This window comes from Episyrphus balteatus, chromosome 1 (genome assembly GCF_945859705.1).
Source record: "Episyrphus balteatus chromosome 1, idEpiBalt1.1, whole genome shotgun sequence".
Taxonomy (NCBI): domain Eukaryota; kingdom Metazoa; phylum Arthropoda; class Insecta; order Diptera; family Syrphidae; genus Episyrphus; species Episyrphus balteatus.
This window is the reverse complement of record NC_079134.1, coordinates 137447358-137466682: the sequence shown is the minus strand read 5'-3', so window position 1 is coordinate 137466682 and position 19325 is coordinate 137447358. Positions and strand designations below refer to the sequence as shown.

Here is a 19325-nt window from a genome sequence, read left to right as displayed (position 1 = left end):
TAAAATAAAATAAAATAAAATAAAATAAAACAAAATAAAATAAAACAAAACAAAACAAAATAAAATAAAATAAAATAAAATAAAATAAAATAAAATAAAATAAAATAAAATAAAATGAAATAAAATAAAACAAAATAAAACAAAATAAAACAAAATAAAACAAAATAAAACAAAACAAAATAAAATAAAATAAAATAAAATAAAATAAAATAAAATAAAATAAAATAAAATAATATAAAATAAAATAAAATAAAATAAACGGTGCTAGCTAGAAAAAAATCTGTTTATTTTTGTACTTTTGCAAAAAATATCTAAGGTAGTTAAGCCTTAAAGTCCTCCCAAATTAAACATTCTTTTTTACACCAATGATGACGACGATAAAAAATGGCTGTCGATAGCGTTTTTGTATGGCATTTATCTTTATTTTTCCTTCTTAAAATACTTGAGAAAGCAACTGAACACTTTAATAATGAATTTTACAACTGGATTTATAAAGTTAAACAGACCTCCAGAGAGCAGTTCAACGGCCATATCCCAACTAACATTTCAGCTTCGGTTAAGGTATTACAAAAGCTACATTTCAGCTTCTTTTAAACTTTAGTAAGGTTGTTGGGCATGGAAAAAGGAGAACGTTATACAAGTTTGACACTCTATAAGAAGTTTAAACGAAGCTTTATCGAAGCTCTACAGAAGCTTTGAGATTTGACAGATAGCTTCGGAAGAGCTTGTATAGCTCTTTAATACATGTCTTATCGAAATTTAAAAAAACTACTACAAAAACAAAAAATAATTCTTTTTTAACTGGTTTTTATTTGAATTTTATCTTTTGATCTGAAATTATATTATTATTCCAATAGTTTTAAGTATATCTATTAATAATAATTTTAAAAGTATATAATTTTTTTACCACACCCAGGAATCGAACTTCGTATCTGCTTGGTGGCAGTCTACCACTCTACCCACTCGGCCATCCTCGTATATTAATTAATGAAATCAAAAACTTAATCAGTTCAAATAGCAGAAATGTCAAAAAAAAATGTCTGAGCTAAATTATTCAATGTCAGAACCAAAAAGCGTCCCAGCTAGATTATTCAATATCAAAACCAAAAACCAAATACTAAACTTGGTAATTTCTGTAAAGGTTCTATAAATTCATTAAGCAGGCTATTCCGAAAACAAGCTTTTTTCGTTTAAGCTTCTTTAACAGTATTTAAACAACTTTATTAGAAGTTGTTAAACAAGTTCAAACTTCTATAAGCGATTAAATTCTGAAGCAATCTCAATACAAGATGTATAAAAAGTAGATCCTGCGAGATCTCAATTTATAGAAGCTGTTGTGCTAGTTGGGATTTTTTTTAGTTTTTCTGTGTGAGTTTTTCTCTGCCTTGTTTCTAAGGCAATTTACACGTTTTTTCGTGTACACAGAGAGGAATTCACTCTTGCGGAATTTGGCCCCAGATGTATTTTTTAATCTAGTGAATAATATGGCCGTAAAATTGTTTGGATTTAACAAGATTGGATATAATAAATCGAATTTAATGGCCATATTATTCACTAGTTTAAAAAATACATTTGGATGTAAAAAAATTGAAATGTCAAAAATAAATCCAAATCCATAATATTCACTATCTCACAGAGAAAAAATAGTCATTTTTAACTATTTTTTAACTATTTTCATAGTTAAAATCGGGATAACTATTTTGGATTTGGATTTATTTTTGACATTTGTCAATTTTACATCCAGATGTATTTTTTAAACTAGTGAATAATATGACCGTAATACTACGTTTCCACCTGACCTAAATCCGAGATTTAGCTAAGTAGATTTAGAATAAATCTCGAGATTTATTTTAAATCTACTTCGCTAAATCTCAGATTTGGGTTCAGCTACCCTTCTTTCAATTCAAGATTTAGAGTAGAACTCGAGATTTATGCTTAATCTTCTTAGCTAAATCTCGGATTTCAGGTAGGTGAAAACGTAGTATAAAATTGGATTTAAGTAGTGGATTTGGATTTATTTTTGACATTTCTTTACATCCAAATGTATTTTTAAACTAGTGAATAATATAGCCGTTAGATTTAAGATTTAAAACAGTTTGTATACTCTTTTTCACAAACAAACTGCCTAGCGAGAAAAAAAACTTTTTTACATACTTTTGCAAAAAAATGCCAATGTAGTTTAGCGTTTTCAAGGTTCCCCCAAATGCATGTATTTCAGAATTCTCTAAAGTATCGCATTCCAACACCTATAAAAAAATGGCTGCCGATAGCGTTTTTGTATTGAAAAACTCCACATCTGAACATTTGTTCTTTTTTGATTTTGGAAGTCCTTTAAATTTATGAGAGTTCTCGAATAAAACATAACTTCAAAAAACATTGTTGCGTTATTTTGATTGCTGAACGCGTCACTCTCAAAACTTATAAAACGCGTTGATGTAGGAGAGCCCTTATAACGGCAACACAATCCCGAAAGCATCATTCTGTTTACAGCATAATGTTTATTTGAAAAAAAAAGCATGGAAAATACTGGGAATTTGATGAACAAAGCGGAATAAAAAACATAACGGTGCATTCTTCATAATTTCTGTCTTCTCTTTTATTTTTCATTTTCAAAGTTCTGCTAGGCGTCTTCCAAATTCGTCTACAATTTTATAAAATTTATTTAAAAAATTATTCGTTTTGTAAAATAAAAATATAAAATAAGTAAAATGGATGATGCAATGGACATGTCGCTGGGTAAGTAAACTAAACTTAAATTCCTCCAAAAATCTGTATAATTATTATTTTTGCGTCGCAACTCACAGACGACTACATAAACAGTTTTAAAAAAATGAAAAATGAACAACAACCAAATGCAAATAATATCAATCGCTCTGAAGAATCAAAATTCAAAGAAGGCAGACGCGAACAAAACGATGAAGAGGCCAATGACGACCTTCTCGACGAATTGACCTTGCAATGCCAAGAAGATGATTATGTTTCATTGGCACTTGATAACAATGGTCTCAATGATACTTCGATAGAAGAAATCGAAAGAGAACCAGAAGATTTGCGAAATAAAATTGCCGGTCGATTTCCACAATCATCGCAACAATGGCGACTAATGCAACCGAATATAATGAATGTTCGGCCAGCTGGTATGCCTCCACTATGTCCATCAGATGTTCCTCATCAAAATGGCTTGAGTGGAGGAGGAAATGGTTATAGGCATAGATGGAGGAACCATCATAGACGTCGTAATAATTATGGTAATAATGGTAATTGGTCAAATAACAATAACTATCGCAATAATAACAACAACAACCAAAACGGCAGGATTCAACGTTTCAATAATAATTCTCGTAACAATTTGAATAGGCAAGTATTAGGAGAAAATTACCCACAGAAACCCACTTTAATCACATTAACCCAACTTTGTTATCTTTTCAATTCTTAGTAAAAATATAAAGATTGTATTGGAGCAACTAAAACAACGCAATCCGATGATACTCTATTCGTCAGTTGGTACACCAGATCTTACTATCGAAACAACACAAGATGACATATCAAACTCGTTTGCAAACTTTTCCATTCCCACACTTGTAAAAGCAGAAACTCCTAAAAAGCAAATTAATTTAATGGAATCTGTTGAGACTCCCGCCCAATCAAAGGGTTCAGAGGCGATAAAAAGCCTTTTGGGTGTGAGTGAGATTGGCATAAGAAATGACATGATGCCAGCATTGGCTGGTAAGTTGCTAGACTTTATAAACGGTGCCAGTCCAACAATGCACAAACCAATTTATGACATGAAAATTCAAAAAGAAATTCACGAAATCCAGGTAAAATAGAGAAGACAAAATTATTAGGACTTGGTTTAATTTAATTTTTATTTTGATTTTTTTCTTTTAAGAAAAAACCTCTTCTATATAAATGTCCTGGAGGAGAAGTTGTTAGTTCGGATGGTGTTGGTATTCCCGACTGTAAAATACAACCTAAAGTATCAGGTATCTCACTTAACAATAGATTTGCTTAATCTCGCGTGATTCTCTGTTGGGAGTTCATCTCGCGCTCGGTCAAAATGAAATTCATTTATTTTCTTTTTTTTTTCACTTCTCTCAAATATTTTAAGTTTCGGACTTACACGTATTAATACTTATTCATTTAAAATACAATTTATTATTCTGCATAATATATATACTTTAAAATAAAAGTACATTTTTGTTATAATACACAAGTATAACTGGTTTTGTTATTTATTTCCTCGTGTTCTTCTGATAAGTTGTGTGTATTGCACAAACATTAGTAGAGCATACTTAATTATCATAACCGTAATTTTATTTGTTTTTTTTTTTTAATGTTTTTGGATTATAAAACTTTTTTTTTTTGAAGAGAAAAAAGTCTTTTATGGGGGAAAAAAATCTAAAAGAAGAAGATTATGTCAATCCAAAACACACTTGACAAATTTCGGAGAAAGCTTTTTCCGAACTGAAACAATTTAGAGACCAATCCTAAACGGTTAATAATTTGTTTGTTCAAAAAGAATTTACTATTTAAAAAAAGGCACCGTTTTATAACTCGATAACTAAGTGCCAGTTGTACAAACGTGGATCAGCCTTGGTTCAGGAATTTAACTCTCCGATTTCGGCGGATTAGCTGCGGATCATGCTGTCAGTTGCCTACGTAAAAGTTTGAAATGATTGTTATAATTTTGATAATGGTATCTAAGTTATGGCATTGTAAGTATAATGTATAACCATCGTTATATAAAAGGGTGTTTTTGACAATGCACAAAAACAAAATTAAATGAATTTGTAAAAGTTTTTTTAAATTTATTTCGAGGATTAGGTCGTTTTTTAGCAGGAGGTGCAATTTGCAACAAAAATATTAAAAATTAACAGCGTAAATTACAATATTGTGCATGAAACTCATTCTTAAAATTTCTTTCTAAATAAAATTGTTTTGAAAAATAAAATTAAACTCAAAATTAAAAACAAAAATGGTTTGCATGCGATCTGTAAACTAGACTGAAACCAATTTGTATCCTTATTTTAAGCTGACGTCATTTGGTTTTTCCTTATATCAAATAGACAAAGAGTAAAAATGCAATTTAATTTTTTTTTTCGCATGCATATCTACATTTTTACAAAGCAAACAATAATTCAATTGGATTTTGAGACTTTTGCTTTAATTGTTGGTAATAAAATAAGCATATTTCGTGTTACTTGTGATTGACCAAACCACTTCACTGCAGCATGACATAAAAACAATGAAGAGAAATTTTTCCAGAAAACTTAATTTAAGCCTAGTATGCGAAACGAACATTTTCATACAAAATCGGCACAACGTAATCGTAAACGAAATTTTTGTTATACTTTTGGATGCATTTTTCACAGCTTGACCAACGTAATTCTTGCCTGTGCTAGAATATTTGGAAAATTTTTACATCATTTGCCACTCACAGTTACTGGTTGAACAGAATGAAAATTCGCTTGTAGCAAAGAAAAACGTCGTGGTACAAGATGTCAAATAAATTCGCTCAAAATGTAGAAAAGATGAACAGAATTATGTGGCGTACAAAAATGTCAATTGCCTTGAAAAAAAAATAATTTTAACTGAGTAACCACATTAGAAACGTCAAAAGTCATTCCGCTTGTAGCTTGAAGTAAAAGTCGACTCGACTTGTACCACAGCGAATTTCCTTGCCACAGCCACAGCTACGTATTCTGGCACCAATATACTAATTTCATACTTTTTAACTTTGACAGCGACACAAGACACAAGCCACAGCTACATCATTCTGGTCTACCAGTTAAGCCTACTACTATGACCTTAAAAGTGAAGAAGTTTGAAATTTACAAAAGTTAATTTTTTTTATTTCTTTCTATCTCTATTTATTTCTGGAAAAAACTGCAGTAATTGTTTTTTTTTTTTAAACCAAAAAATAAGCTTTCTGCATCATTGTTTTTAATTTTGTAGTCGGTAAAATTGTCACAAAATGCGTTTGAAAATGTTTACTTTTTGACTTTTTTCTCATTTTTCTTGGTTCAAAATAGTTTTTTTTTTTACTTTGGACAGTTGGAAAAATTTTCGTTTCGCTTCAGCAGCGTACTAAACTTAAATGAACAAAATTTGTTCACTTAGTTAGTTCACTTTTTTTTCAATTTTGTTTGCTCCCGTTTTGTTTTAAATTTGTCAATAAAATTTCCAAATCACAGATCAAAATCTCGATTACAAAAGGAAAACGAGATCCGTTATCTGAAAAGATTAGTGTTCTTCTCCTAACCTGAACGTAAACACCTGTCAAATCCATGTGCGCGTGAACTGTCAAAAATCTGTTTACAAATTTCTATTTTCTACGACGTAGTGTCGTAGTGCAACAATTTTGTGATTTGGTTATTTGTTTCTTCAATTTAATAAAATAAAAAATGTCCAAAAAAGAGGACAATCCTTTCACAGTTTTGGGATTAAAACCATGGGTGACAAAACAGCTACAAAAACTAGGTAAATCAATAAATATTCACTCACATAAATGATAAACAAAAACATTTTTTTTTAGGAATCAAAACTGCAACGCCAATCCAACAAAATTGCATCCCCCAAATCCTTGGTGGTGCTGATTGCATCGGAGCGGCTAAAACTGGATCTGGTAAAACATTCGCCTTTGCTCTACCCATTCTACAAAAGCTCAGTGAAGAACCTGTAAATCACTTTGCATTGATTTTGACGCCAACACATGAACTTGCATATCAGGTAAAATTCTATCGATGACCTTGCTTGGAAATGATAAGAAATTAATTAAAAACTTTCATAAGATTTCAGAACAATTCCAAGTCGCTGGACAGCCGCTTGGAGTTCGCGTTTGTGTAGTTGCTGGGGGTACTGATCAAATGATTGAAAGCCAAAAGCTTATGGCACGTCCTCACATTGTTGTAGCTATGCCAGGCCGACTTGCTGATCATTTGACTGGATGTGATACGTTTTCCTTTGATTCTCTTAAATTTCTTGTTGTCGATGAAGCCGATCGAATGTTGAACGGAGACTTCGATGAGAGTTTAGGAGTCATTGAAAGGTGTATACCAAAAGAACGCCAGAACTTGTTCTTTTCAGCAACGATGAAGGATTTCATAAAAGAGTCAAGCATATTTCCCATATCAGATCAAGTGAGTTAGATGATTTATTCAAATGAATCGTTTATTTTCAAAACATGATAAGTCCGTTTTTTTTTCAAAATTCGTTTTTTTTAAACTAAATATGTGCTCTGGGTATTACCACGCATGCCTTCAAAATAAAGTATCTACTCAGTCTATATTCGGTTTTATAGCTACGCGAAATAATTTTGTATTATCAAAACATAAAAAAGTCCCCGATTTATCATCTTTTGAAAATAAACAGCAACTTTTTTATGAGTAATTGACTACACATAAAGAAGCTGACCACTGGCTGAAAACCTTAAGTTTAAAGCGTCTTTCAAGTAAAATAAGTACTCTTAACATTATTCTAATCTCAAATACAATTTTGTATTAGATTGATTGCCAATTTCATAAGGCCCTTTTAAATGTTTATCAGGCTTTTACATCCTAAAATTACTTTTGTTCATACAAAAAACGTCATTTAAAATTTTTAAAGACTGTTAAATGTTTATGAAATCGGCGATGAGACTTTAAAAAATATTGTATATACATTTTAAAACTATTTTCACATTCGTTTATTTTCAAAGTATCGGCCCTATTCTGCTATTCGATCCACGTGAAAGTCTTAAATAAGAACCCTTTAAATGAGGGTTAAAATTAAATTTGAGCAAATTTTGTTTACCTTAGAATTTCTAAGATAGCGCTTTGCTTTCGTAAAGTTAAGATTTTTGAAAGTCTGTTTGACGTGATTAAGGAATGAAATCTTTCGATTCACGTGAATCGAATAGCAGAATAGGGCTGTATGATAAGTCCAAGAACGTTTTTATTTTTTTTTTTTGAACTATCTAAACTGTAAATACCAAATGGTATTCTGTATTATATATTTTTTTTACATTTTGCACGTTTCTTTCTTCTGAAAAATTTTTAAATCATGCACTTATTATGTTTTGAAAATAAATGATTCTAATATGATGACAAATTCTAAACTCTTTTGGATTTTAGGCATTTGAATGGTCTGAAGAATTCAATACTGCAACTGTGGATACTCTCGATCAAAGGTACATTTTATGTGCTGACTATGATCGTGATATGGTTTTAATCGAAGCTCTCCGCAAGTACAAAGAAGAAAATGAAAATTCTAATGTTATGATTTTCACAAATACAAAAAAGTATGCTCTTTTAGAATATTTCTAGATTCAATTTGTTTTTAAAAAAAATTTTTAGATACTGCCAATTACTTTCAATGACCTTGAACAATATGGGTATTGAAAATGTTTGTTTGCATGGTTTTATGCGACAAAAAGAACGAGTTGGTGCCTTAAATAAATTTAAATCTAACCATGTGCGTACTTTGATTGCAACAGATGTGGCTGCTAGAGGTCTTGATATACCAAGTGTACAATTGGTTATGAATCATCGATTGCCAAGAACACCCAAAGAATATATTCATAGGTACGTAATAAAGATTTCCGAATAATTTATCATTTTGAAACTTAGTAAAATAATTCAATTCAGAGTTGGTCGTACTGCACGAGCTGGGAGAAAAGGATTAGCTATCTCGATATTTAGATTTCCTAGAGATTTAGAATTACTTGCTGAAATTGAAACGGCTATTAATACTAAGTTAACAGAACATCCTGTTGATCGTAAGTCTTCTTAATTGATTTTTACATGAAAAATTGTAATTTTTATTCAACTAATTTTTTTTTTTTGTCAGAACGAATGGTAGAGCGAATATTTATGCAAGTCAATGTTGCTAGACGTGAACAAGAAATAAGTCTCGATAATAATGACTTTGATGAAAGAGCACAGAACTATAGAAGAAAAAAATGGATTATGGAAGGACAAGACCCCGATGAAATGGAAGAAAAGTAAGTTTTGTGTTAGAGATTTCGAAAGATTGTTAAGGGGGTATTGATAGTAGTATGTACTCCATTGAAAGGATTGTAAAGCCCTAGTCGATACAAAATCTAATGTATTAAACAAGTCTTCTACCAAGAAATTCCCCGCGTTCCCTCAGGCCATCTGAACTTAATGGCCCTATTATGCTATTCGCTTCACGTGAAAATCTAAGCAAGAAGTCTTTAAATGGGGGTTAAAATTAAACTTAAACAATTTTTTTTATTTTGAAAAAAAGGTTTATAGACAGTTTGACGTGATTGAAGATGGAAATCTTTCGATTCACTGTGATTGGACAGATGTCATAAGAAGTCAGTTGACATTTGGTTCTGAACAATCAGAGCTTCTAAAAATTCAGAACTTAGCTTCAGGTGGCCTGCGTTAAAGGAGGGATTGTTGGTAGCCGATGATACTTTTTCTTAAAGATTTGAGTTATTGATAATTTAATATCTTTCACTTTTATCAATTTAATATCTATCTTTTCCATTAAAATGAAGTTGGTATGCCAACTTAAAAAAATAAAATAAATGATTTTTCAAAAAAAAAAAATTTGAAATTTTTCGAACAATCGGATTTTATTTCATATAAAAAATGTACAAAAGTCGTTTGGGAGAAAGTCATAAATTATGCATGGGAGAAGTCATCATTCAGCTGGATGGAATATTCTCTTTTCTTTTGTATTCATTGTTGATTTTCTTCTCATTTCCATAAAAAGAAAGGCATCTGATTGCTGCCAAAGCATGTCTGACTTACTACTGAATCCATGGCCACAAGCAATAACCGTGCCGAGAATAAGAAAAAAACCTCAACAACAACAACAACTTTCTTTACTCAATTCCGGTAGTTTTAAACAACCGTTTTTTCATAGTTAAAAAATTAGACTAACATTTAATTAACGATAGTAATTTTAACGATATTAATTTAATTTTAATTATTTTCTTTTAGATACCGTAAGAAGCAAAAGGACAAACTGAAAGATATCCGTAAAAAACGAAAAGAATATCAAAAAGAAATGGCAGCCAAGGAACCAGCTTTAATACAAGACGATCGTTTCAAATCTATAGAAACAGAACGTTTTGAAAAACCCAAACGTACCGCAAACAAAGATAAAAAGAAGAGTGAAACTACAAAAACTGTTGATAAAAAATCAAAAACTATAAAGAAACCACTGACTTCCAAAAATAAACAAATTTTGAAGAAGAAAATAATAAAATGAAGACAGAAAAATCATAGACATGTTTTTTTATTTTTAATAATTTGTTAATTTAATCATAAAAAATATATTTACACATTCAATAAATTCTTAAAAATAAATTAAGACACATAACTAACTTTTATGTTATGATATCACATCACACTTTGTTAACAAATTTTAAATATTTAAAACCAAAATAGCTAAATTTGCAGTCGGTGTTTTGTGTCGTCAAATTTTTAATCCAACGCTATAGTTAACAATGCATCTTCTGGATGGACTTCTAATAAGGCTTTAGCTCCATCATTGAAAGGATAAGAAATGCTGCCATCAATCACAAGACCTGTAACAAATTAAATGAATATTTTCGAAATTATACACTTTATTCGGATGAAATAATTTTTTTTTTTTTCAATTTTTAAACAAACGTTTTAACTGAAATCGGATTTCATAGAAAATTATATTTATAACTCAATTTTTTGAATTAAAAGAAATGCAGACATTTTTTTCCAAGTTTAAGGTAAGAAACCAAAATACTTTGCTACAAACTGTATTAATCACTTTTTTAATTTCAGAATTTTAGAGAAAATCGTTTCGATACTTTGGTTTTAATTATTTACAACTACTTTTTAGTTTTTCTCATTTCAAATAAAGACATGGATTGGACGTTTCATCCATTTAAAAGTAAATTCTTGAGTAGTAAAATATTATCGTTGTAAATTATTCTATCGTTTAGATGACTTCATTGCTGACAACATTGGACTTCAATTTGATAATCCCAAAATTCTTCCAAAATTTGGATTGGTATTTCGTTTTCTTACAATTGTATGTAATTTGTTTGGGTTTCTTCCAGTTTGCATACCGGTAAGTAATTTAAATGATTTTCGCAATCCAAAACAACAATTCTTCTTTTTAGAAAAGAAAATATCGAGAATTTCTTATGCCCGTTCTTATATGGAACGTGTACACAGTAACAGCACTGTTGATTAATCTCTGTCATACGTTTATTTCAATTATATCATTACAAATTCCATGGAAAGCTGTTTTCAGTGTGGGAATAGCTGGTGGATTTGTTACAGCGTTATTTTTAAAATTAATAATTCAATTGGTTAATTTCTATGATCATCTTCAATTCGTTCATTAATGTTTGTTTGGTATCTCAAATTTATTCAAATCTTCCAATGTGTTCATTAAATTTTAATTTGTGTGGTTTATCTTTTTCAATAATACTTACTTGCATCAATACACTTTGATCGAACAAATAAATTTTTCACGAAATTTCGACATGGAAAATTCTTTGGAATTGGCCAAACACCAACGCAAATTTGTTCACGAATAGAATAGCACAAGCGAGGATCATCTGAAAACAGAAAAGAAAAAAACAAATACATATCACAATGTTTCAATAACTCTTTAATAAAATAACAGTCAGTTTAAAAAACAAAAATTATTTTAAAACCAACTTTTCTAGCAAGAAATTGTTTAATTAAAGTGAGGAGTCTATTTCAAAGCTTGACGGACTTTATTCATAAAGATCTTCTTGTCCTATTGCACTTTTTTAATTGCTTTTCTAGGTTGGCTATTAAGTCCACATACTGTGTGCAAGATTCATTGGGTAGGCTCAGAAACGTAAGGGAAGTTAGTTAAGTTTCTGGTCTTTGACTGGTTGGCTTTCGATGAAAATCTTTCCAATTTAAGTAATTTTATTAAAAAGTTGACTAGAATGTTATTCAAAAAAGCTCCTTAACTCGTTTTACACGTCTTACTTACTTTCAGTTCGGAAAATAACGTTGAGCAAATATTTAGTCCCTTATATTTCCTGAACACCAAAGTCAACAAATTTGGCTCATTAGAAGCAATATTTGATAGACGACTTTTGTCCATAGTAGTACTTCAAAATCATTACCATTGCATTATGAATGATTTAATGTTACAAAAAAATATATATATATTCCACATACGCCACAGTGACCGTTTAAGTTTAAAATCTATTTTTTAATTTTTAATCCATCTCTAATTAAAAATAATGAAACCAATTGAGACCAAAAATTGTTAAGTTATTTACTTATAAATTTCAAATTTAACTTTTGCGGTGCTATAGCTCGTAGTCAGTTGTACTTAATAAAGAGTATGACTAACCTCACATATTTTTAATCTAATTTTCTTCGACCAAATCTTACCTGCCAAGAAGAGTAGATTTTTATTATATTCATCGGCAATTTGTTGAGCATCAATATTTTCCAAATTCGGATTATTTCCAGGCAGAATTTTGACTAGGTCTTCAACGTGTCTTTTTGTTATTCGATTGATGCTATTAAAGAAATTTGACAGTTAATTACTCCTGTTTTTTTCTTCTTTTAGTTTAAATAAGAATTACAAAAACTATTAAAGACTAACCTTGTATGCCACGAAGTCGATCCTGAACCAGTGCTCACACAAAGGCCTGAACTCTTGGTTTTATTAATCACATCAGAATGATCGATTACCATATTTAAGTGTGAAACTCGAGCAGATAAAGTCTCGCCAATGAAGACCTTCAATAAATAAAAATATAGCATCTGTTTTGGAAAAATCAAAAGAGGATTAAGTACTTACTTCATTCAACGCCAGGTACGGCAGTACTCGCATCATCTTTGCATTATATTTCTTTGCAAATTCCGTACTAAGGCTTTCAGGGACAGTTTGTATTTGTTCCATCTTTGATACCCGATGACTATGCAAATCTGTCGATTCAGGCATGTGTCCATTATTACCCAAAAGAGTTGTACGGATTCTTGAACGATGTATCCATCGGAAGTCTCCCTATAAAAAAATATAATTCAACAGTTTTTCAAAAATTGTATAATATCCTTACGTTCTTAATTCTGGCAACGGCATCTTCTGGACATTCAGAAAAACGCTTAGGCAGCATAAGTCTTCCTTCAGAATGTTTTGGATCTGAATTGAATCCAACTATAGGAGTTTTTTGCTGGCTTTTTGCAAACAATGGACTTGCTCTACCAGCAGCCAACAGAAATGTTCCATCACCACCAACGGGTACCAACAAATCAGCCCATTCCATTGCATCCTTGGTGAGAGAAGTCCTAAATTTAACTTTATAAAGTCAATTAAAAATGAATAAAGCGGACGACCACAAAGCTAATAAAAAAAAAAACACTTGGACAAAACAAAATATTCAAAAAACGATTAACCTACCTGTTTACTAGTTTTACATCACAACCGACATCTTGAAAGCTTTTTGCAATCTTCTTTTCGAAATCCTTGTGTACATTATGCAAGGCCAACAGAGTATCGTAATCTGTGCCGCGATCTCTCAGTCTTTTCTCCAGCTGATTTTTGCTGAGATTCGAATGACGCAGTTGTTCGAATTCATAGCGTGAGAATTTTGTAACGACTAATGCACGTTGTAGTTTGAATGCGTCATTTCGACGATGTTGATTACAATACTTTCGTGAGATACGGAAATCTATAAAAAATGGTGATAAGAAGATTCCATTTTAGTCGATTTTTGCACAAGGTTTTAAGTTATTCAAGGCACAAGGTGTTTGTGTTTTGTATAATTGGAAGGAAAACAAATATAAACAGTTATATGTACATATGTATGATTTGTTTACTTTAAAAGAAAAGTACATATTTAAAAATAATTATGAACTTTTACGCGTTTACATTTTATTTCATATCTTTTCCAAATAAGATCTGATAAGATAAAATATTTGAGTTCTGGCGTCATATTTGACAATTCTAAAAGATTTATTAAACGTAGCACGTTTTTGTATTTACATTTGGTGAACAGATCTTATGAATAGTCACTAGAATAATCATTATGAAAGTGTACCAGTTAAGCGTTCATAATACTGGAAATTTAAAAACAGTTGGACTTATTATTATTACTTTATTAATCTATAATTCAGAGTAGAATATGAGAAAACTGCGTTGTTTACCTTGAATTTTTAGTATTTTTCTTTCTTTCTTTCGAATTTAGTTTTTAAGATTTTGTAATACCTTACTAAAAAAAAGCATCAAGTGGCTTTCGACAAAATATCCAATTTGTGCTCAGAATTTAATTTTTAATTTATGGAAGGTTTCAGTTCAAGATAATGACTTCAGTTCTGTTGTTCCAGAAGGAAAGAACCATACCAACATATTCTTTTGCAAATTTCAATTTTTTAAATTTGTATTTATGAGGTTATTTCACGATAAAAATCTTAGAATTGTGTTCCCCGAGGTTCTTGCGAATTGTTCTTTTGCTAACGGATTTTTTTTATTTCATTCCCAATTGCAGGCTTTAAAGAGGTCAATCCAAGATTTTAAGTAAATAGCTTCTGCTTGTTTACTATTATGCAGTTTTACGTTTTTTATCCATTCGTGCTAAATTTTTCATAGTTTACTTCAGTTTTATAGTTTTTTTTGGTAATTTATGGTTAGCCGCGATAAACTCCGTTATCAACAGATTTGTTTAACAGACACCCAAAAATTTTATTATCTGTAGAAAACTTAATTTATCGCGGTAAACTATAAATTTCCGAATTAGAAAACATACTAAGCAAAATTTACCACACGAATAGACAAAAAAAATGATAAACTGCACTAATAGAAAACAGACACATTTTGACGAATTTAATAATTCAATGAAATAAATTTTGTTATTTAGTTAATAGACAGTATTAAAATATTCGACCTTATAATTTCTAAATTTGAGCAATTGCAATTTAGAGAGTTTTTAGTAGGAGCTATGTATTTGGTTTGTGTTTGTTTCTTGATGAATTGTATTGATCAAACATTGAAGGCCAAGAAAAATAGTATAAGTTCCGATTAATTTTTTTCTATAAAAAACAAAGTTTTAGTTTTTCAAAATAGCCTTACCATCCCCCCTTAAACATGGCAGACGAAAGCGTCGAAGATTATCTTAGATGCGGAAAGCCAACAATATACACTACTTCAGAAAACGTGGATAAAGTACATAAAATGGATTTACACAACCCAAGGCAAAGAGTGCGAGAAATAAGCAACACTATTAGGATTTCTACTGAGTCGGTTAACTACATTTTTACCGAAGAATTAAGATTAAAATCTCTAAAGAGAATCTGGCGTTATTCCTTTAAAGTTAAACTGATAAAACATTTGGCTGGCAGCAAATTCTTAACCGATGATGGTGTGACGAAGCGGTTTTTCGATAGGAATCGGCCTTTAAAAGGGGAATAGAAGCTTTCGATAGAGCATAGAGATAAAATAAGTTCATTGAAATAAGAGGAGAATTATGTAGAAAAGAATTTAAATAAGTTTTAAAATATATTGCGTTTTATTGGTCAGGCCAATAAATAAAATATAATTAAGAGAATTTAATTGGAATAAAATACAAAAGAAAGTCGCCGATACATTGTAAGAATAACTATGTATGGATTTGTATTACATAGTAAAAAAAAGTTATTTGTAGGTGCCGTTGACCTCTCTAAGTAGGTAAGGTAGGGATGTTTTCTTTTTCAATTTAAATACTCGATCTTACTCTAATAACGCTGATTTGATTATAAACACAAGAATAATTACATACATTGTGTATTCAAAAACAAAATTCCTAATCAAATTAGCAGAAAAAAAATTGTGTTCTTGTTCTATGTGACCCATTTTTCAAAAACGTGATTTGAAACATTTTTGTTTAGTTTAATGTTGTTAATAATTTTGCACTTTCTTTCAAGTTTCTTTTTCCAAAGATAACAACAATCGTTCTAGAATTGTGTTTTGTGTTGTCTTTAGCTGATCACAATATACATCATGCTCTTCTATAATCATTCTTATCAACGGACTTTGTTTTTTTTTTTCTTGTCTTTTAATATAACTCTGAAATGATAAGAATTTTCATATACATATAGATAACCGAAAAAATTAAACTGCTTGATGAAAACGTTAATATTTGGTTCTATTTGAACACATTTAACAAAAATTGAATATAAATATTTTTGCACTAAATCGAAATTGGAGCCCATTTTTCTTAGATTAACTAATTTCCACAAAAACATGCAAGATTAAAATGAACTAATCTAATTATTATTCTAGAGATTGGATTTTATTCAAAACAAAAAATAAAATAAATAATTTTGAAGATCTCACCATTTAGGGTTTGATTAATGATTCCTTTCGACTTGAACATTGAAAATAATTTTTTGGGTATCATAACATTTAAGTGTTCCTTTTTTAAAAAGGGTTTGATTATTTTTTTTTTTTTTTGCTTTTATAAGCAGATAATTAAATTACAAATGGTGATGAAATTGTTGCTATTTTGGCGCGTATTAATTAAATTTGTAAATGCAAATTTATTAAAAAAAATTTAAAGGAAATGCAGTTTAATCGAACACAAAACTATACAATGGATAGGAGTAAATAATTAGACTGACAAACGAAACGGCTTAATGCAACAGAACTGGATGATAAATTGATAAGACAAAAAGCAATTTACGAAAATACGAATGACAAGAGAAAGGAAAATCAGGAAAGTCTGTTATCTTCGCCGCAAAATATGACGTTTCCAATGGATTTTTGACAAAGGTAGCGTTGCCGTTTAGTATGAAACTACAAGTATCATGAGTATCTTTAATTTAAACACTCATGGTACCGGGTTTCCAAAGTTCAGGACTCCAGGAGCAAGAATTCATTAGTCGGATTCAACACAGGCCACCTAAACAAAAGTTCTAAATTTGGATAGGTTTTGATTGATCAGAACTAAATGCCACATAAGTTTTTATGACACCTGACAAAGCAAAGCCTCTAAAAATCAGAACATTTTTAAGATGGAGAGACCACTTCTTGCATACTATAAATAAAATTAAAGTGAATATCCAACTAATAGATCCGAAAATATAACAAAATTAACAATAATAATATTGCAATATCTTACATTCTTAAGCCTGGTACGCTGTTCGCGCTAAATTTTAGCCGAGCTAAAGTTCCCATACAAGTTATCCATTTTAGATCAGCTAAAATTTTTCGATAATTTGTATGGGAGTTAAAATTTAGCTCGAGCTGCGTACCAGGCTTTAATGATATACAGGCAATTAGACGCCCATATTAAAAGTTTCACCTTACTTGATACCAATATCATCAATTGCCGCCGAGCGTCCTCCCCCTTTTGTTCCCGTTCCTGTCGAAAAAAAATTGTCTAGATTTAATTTTAACCACCTTTTAAACAGTTCTTATTTTAGACTTTCACGTGAATCGAATAGCAGAATAGGGCTTACTGATGAGAGCAAATTTGTCTTCTTTGGTGGTACTGGATCTCCACAATACGTCCGACGTCCACTGCACTGCAATCCAGGCTTAAAGCCTTCTGGATTTGAAACGACGATGCAGAAGGTTCAACTTTGCTCATCTGGACAATACGCCTGTCGTCTACGACGGTCTTTTTTCTTTTTCTACCGCGCGTTTCGGGTCTTTCGTTGAGTTTATTGCATTGGCATTGCATTGTAGGGGAGCATTCTAATATAACCTTGGATTTCCAAGTAGGTTTTCCCTTCTTCAATCAGCTTTCGTATAAGTTTCCGTTATCCGAACTGCAGTGTTTTGCTCTTCGAAATTTAAATAGATTAAAACCTAAACAAATCGTTTTTTGTTGAAAAATTGTTCAAATTATATGAGTACTTACTTTTAAACCAAAAATAAATATTCTAATTTATAAACCGCTTTTAAATTCTTCAAAAATAATTTTAACTACTATTATTTTGAACAGGTCAAATTCGAAAGAACAACCAAAGGTCAATGACAAATTATTTGGCACCTTCTTTTTCATTTTAAAACTACGATACATTTATTAGTAATTGACCGTTACAAACTTTGACATCAAAGAAATTAAATTTTTAACCGTAGAAGCACCGTAAATATAAAAAATGTTATTTTGTTGCAGGCACTACTATTGTTTTGAACACAGCTGTATGTACCATGGGTGCATAGTGCATCCCTATATTGTGAATTCATAAGCGCATCCTGCTTTTGCATCACAACTTTTTGCATGGCACGAAAACACTACCCTACCTGCAAAAGATCACTTTTTGTTTATTTCCTACCAGGAAAATGTTATTTGTGATGCTAATTTTCTTGGCCCAAATAGTTCTCGCTATATTTAAAAAGTTACGAGATTAAAAAAAAATAAATTGCACGACTGGGGTCGCACGTACTTGCTCTTAGAGTTCAAGTTGCTTAAATTTTAAAGACTTTTTATATAGAAATTTGGAAAATCTAAATATATGGGAAAGAAAAAAAAAAAGGAAATTCGTTTTTTAAAAAAATAATATAAAATCTGAAATCAAATTGCCCCCCAAAACAAGTATGCAGTTTTGATTGATATACTAACATGCATTTTTAGAAAAAAAAATTTCAAAATCGTTAGAGCTGTTTTTTAAAAAACTAATTTTTTATAAATAATTTCTTGGAAAAAAAGTTTTAAAATAAAATTGGTATGCCATTTTGTAGAAATCACTGATCAACATCTAAACACAAAATTTCAAAAAAATTTAATGTCCCGTTTTCGAAAATTGGATTTTTCAAAAAAAAATTTTCAAAATTTTTTTAAAAATCCAAAAAGTATTTTTTTCAAAATTTTGCTTTTGGCTTATATTTAAATTATATAAATTCTTCATCACAAAAAGTTTCGTTGAAATAGAATAAGCACTTTCGGAGATAATCGGATTTAAAAAAAACGGTTCTATGGCAGGTACCGTTAATAATGATTTTCAAATAAAAAATTTTCATTAGAAGATAGACCTTGTCTTAAAACTTACATTTGAATTTTTTAAACAAAATCGTTGGAGCCGTTTTTGAGCAATTTCAACTTTACTAAAATCGGTATATGACAAGTACCGTTATTTTTGGTCCAAAAAAATTAATTCCAAAAACCCCTCTGGAGAGTCGCCAAATAACGCTACACACCAAGTTTGACATTAATCGGTCCATCCGTTTAGGCTGTAGCTCCTTATACAGACAGACAGACAGACTGACAGACTGACAGACTGAAAGACTGACAGACAGACAGACAGACAGACGGACTTCCGGGACCGCCTTTTTTGGCATTCTCTACCATCGTAATGTTATGGAAAAATGTTATCTCAACTTTTTTTTTTTGTACGAATACATAACTTGAT

The 19325-nt window shown here is 30.4% G+C and overlaps 4 protein-coding genes across 4 annotated transcripts; 3 read left to right on the top strand and 1 right to left on the bottom strand.

Moving 5' to 3' along the window:
• The first annotated feature begins 2593 nt into the window (after positions 1-2593).
• Positions 2594-4219, top strand: LOC129910996 (putative uncharacterized protein DDB_G0286901). Its single transcript, XM_055988632.1, has 4 exons — positions 2594-2736; positions 2805-3435; positions 3671-3818; positions 3890-4219. The coding sequence occupies exons 1-4, from the start codon at positions 2709-2711 to the stop codon at positions 4010-4012; spliced, it is 930 nt and encodes a 309-aa protein (XP_055844607.1). The 5' UTR covers positions 2594-2708; the 3' UTR covers positions 4013-4219.
• Positions 4220-6352: 2133 nt separating this feature from the next.
• On the top strand, positions 6353-10238 carry LOC129921001 (probable ATP-dependent RNA helicase Dbp45A). The gene is made up of 8 exons (XM_056002598.1): positions 6353-6480; positions 6536-6729; positions 6792-7139; positions 8112-8278; positions 8334-8561; positions 8625-8755; positions 8827-8980; positions 9954-10238. Exons 1-8 carry the CDS (start codon positions 6405-6407, stop codon positions 10222-10224), a joined length of 1569 nt encoding a protein of 522 aa, XP_055858573.1. The 5' UTR covers positions 6353-6404; the 3' UTR covers positions 10225-10238.
• On the bottom strand, positions 10236-16587 carry LOC129921002 (NAD kinase 2, mitochondrial). Its single transcript, XM_056002599.1, has 8 exons — positions 16306-16587; positions 13396-13666; positions 13055-13283; positions 12796-13002; positions 12598-12734; positions 12381-12511; positions 11435-11560; positions 10236-10543 (listed from the first exon to the last, which is right to left on the bottom strand). Exons 1-8 carry the CDS (start codon positions 16367-16369, stop codon positions 10440-10442), a joined length of 1269 nt encoding a protein of 422 aa, XP_055858574.1. The 5' UTR covers positions 16370-16587; the 3' UTR covers positions 10236-10439.
• Positions 10540-11518, top strand: LOC129921003 (uncharacterized). The gene is made up of 4 exons (XM_056002600.1): positions 10540-10720; positions 10776-10884; positions 10937-11064; positions 11117-11518. The coding sequence occupies exons 1-4, from the start codon at positions 10694-10696 to the stop codon at positions 11342-11344; spliced, it is 492 nt and encodes a 163-aa protein (XP_055858575.1). The 5' UTR covers positions 10540-10693; the 3' UTR covers positions 11345-11518.
• Positions 16588-19325: the final 2738 nt, after the last annotated feature.

Excerpts from the sequence above, each read along its gene's own strand:
- LOC129910996 (XM_055988632.1), top strand. The coding sequence starts at position 2,709 with ATGGATGATGCAATGGACATGTCGCTGG. Across the intron at positions 2,737-2,804 it reads TGCAATGGACATGTCGCTGG|ACGACTACATAAACAGTTTT; the intron begins GTAAGTAAACTA and ends CGCAACTCACAG. Across the intron at positions 3,819-3,889 it reads AAGAAATTCACGAAATCCAG|AAAAAACCTCTTCTATATAA; the intron begins GTAAAATAGAGA and ends TTTTCTTTTAAG.
- LOC129921001 (XM_056002598.1), top strand. The coding sequence starts at position 6,405 with ATGTCCAAAAAAGAGGACAATCCTTTCACAGTTTTGGGATTAAAACCA. Across the intron at positions 6,730-6,791 it reads CACATGAACTTGCATATCAG|ATTTCAGAACAATTCCAAGT; the intron begins GTAAAATTCTAT and ends AACTTTCATAAG. Across the intron at positions 8,981-9,953 it reads CCCGATGAAATGGAAGAAAA|ATACCGTAAGAAGCAAAAGG; the intron begins GTAAGTTTTGTG and ends ATTTTCTTTTAG.
- LOC129921003 (XM_056002600.1), top strand. The coding sequence starts at position 10,694 with ATGCAGACATTTTTTTCCAAGTTTAAG. Across the intron at positions 10,885-10,936 it reads GACGTTTCATCCATTTAAAA|ATGACTTCATTGCTGACAAC; the intron begins GTAAATTCTTGA and ends TCTATCGTTTAG. Across the intron at positions 11,065-11,116 it reads TTCTTCCAGTTTGCATACCG|AAAAGAAAATATCGAGAATT; the intron begins GTAAGTAATTTA and ends TCTTCTTTTTAG.
- LOC129921002 (XM_056002599.1), bottom strand. The coding sequence starts at position 16,369 with ATGATACCCAAAAAATTATTTTCAATGTTCAAGTCGAAAGGAATCATT. Across the intron at positions 13,284-13,395 it reads GATGTAAAACTAGTAAACAG|GACTTCTCTCACCAAGGATG; the intron begins GTAGGTTAATCG and ends AGTTAAATTTAG. Across the intron at positions 10,544-11,434 it reads ATCAAAGTGTATTGATGCAA|GTCTTGTGATTGATGGCAGC; the intron begins GTAAGTATTATT and ends AATTTGTTACAG.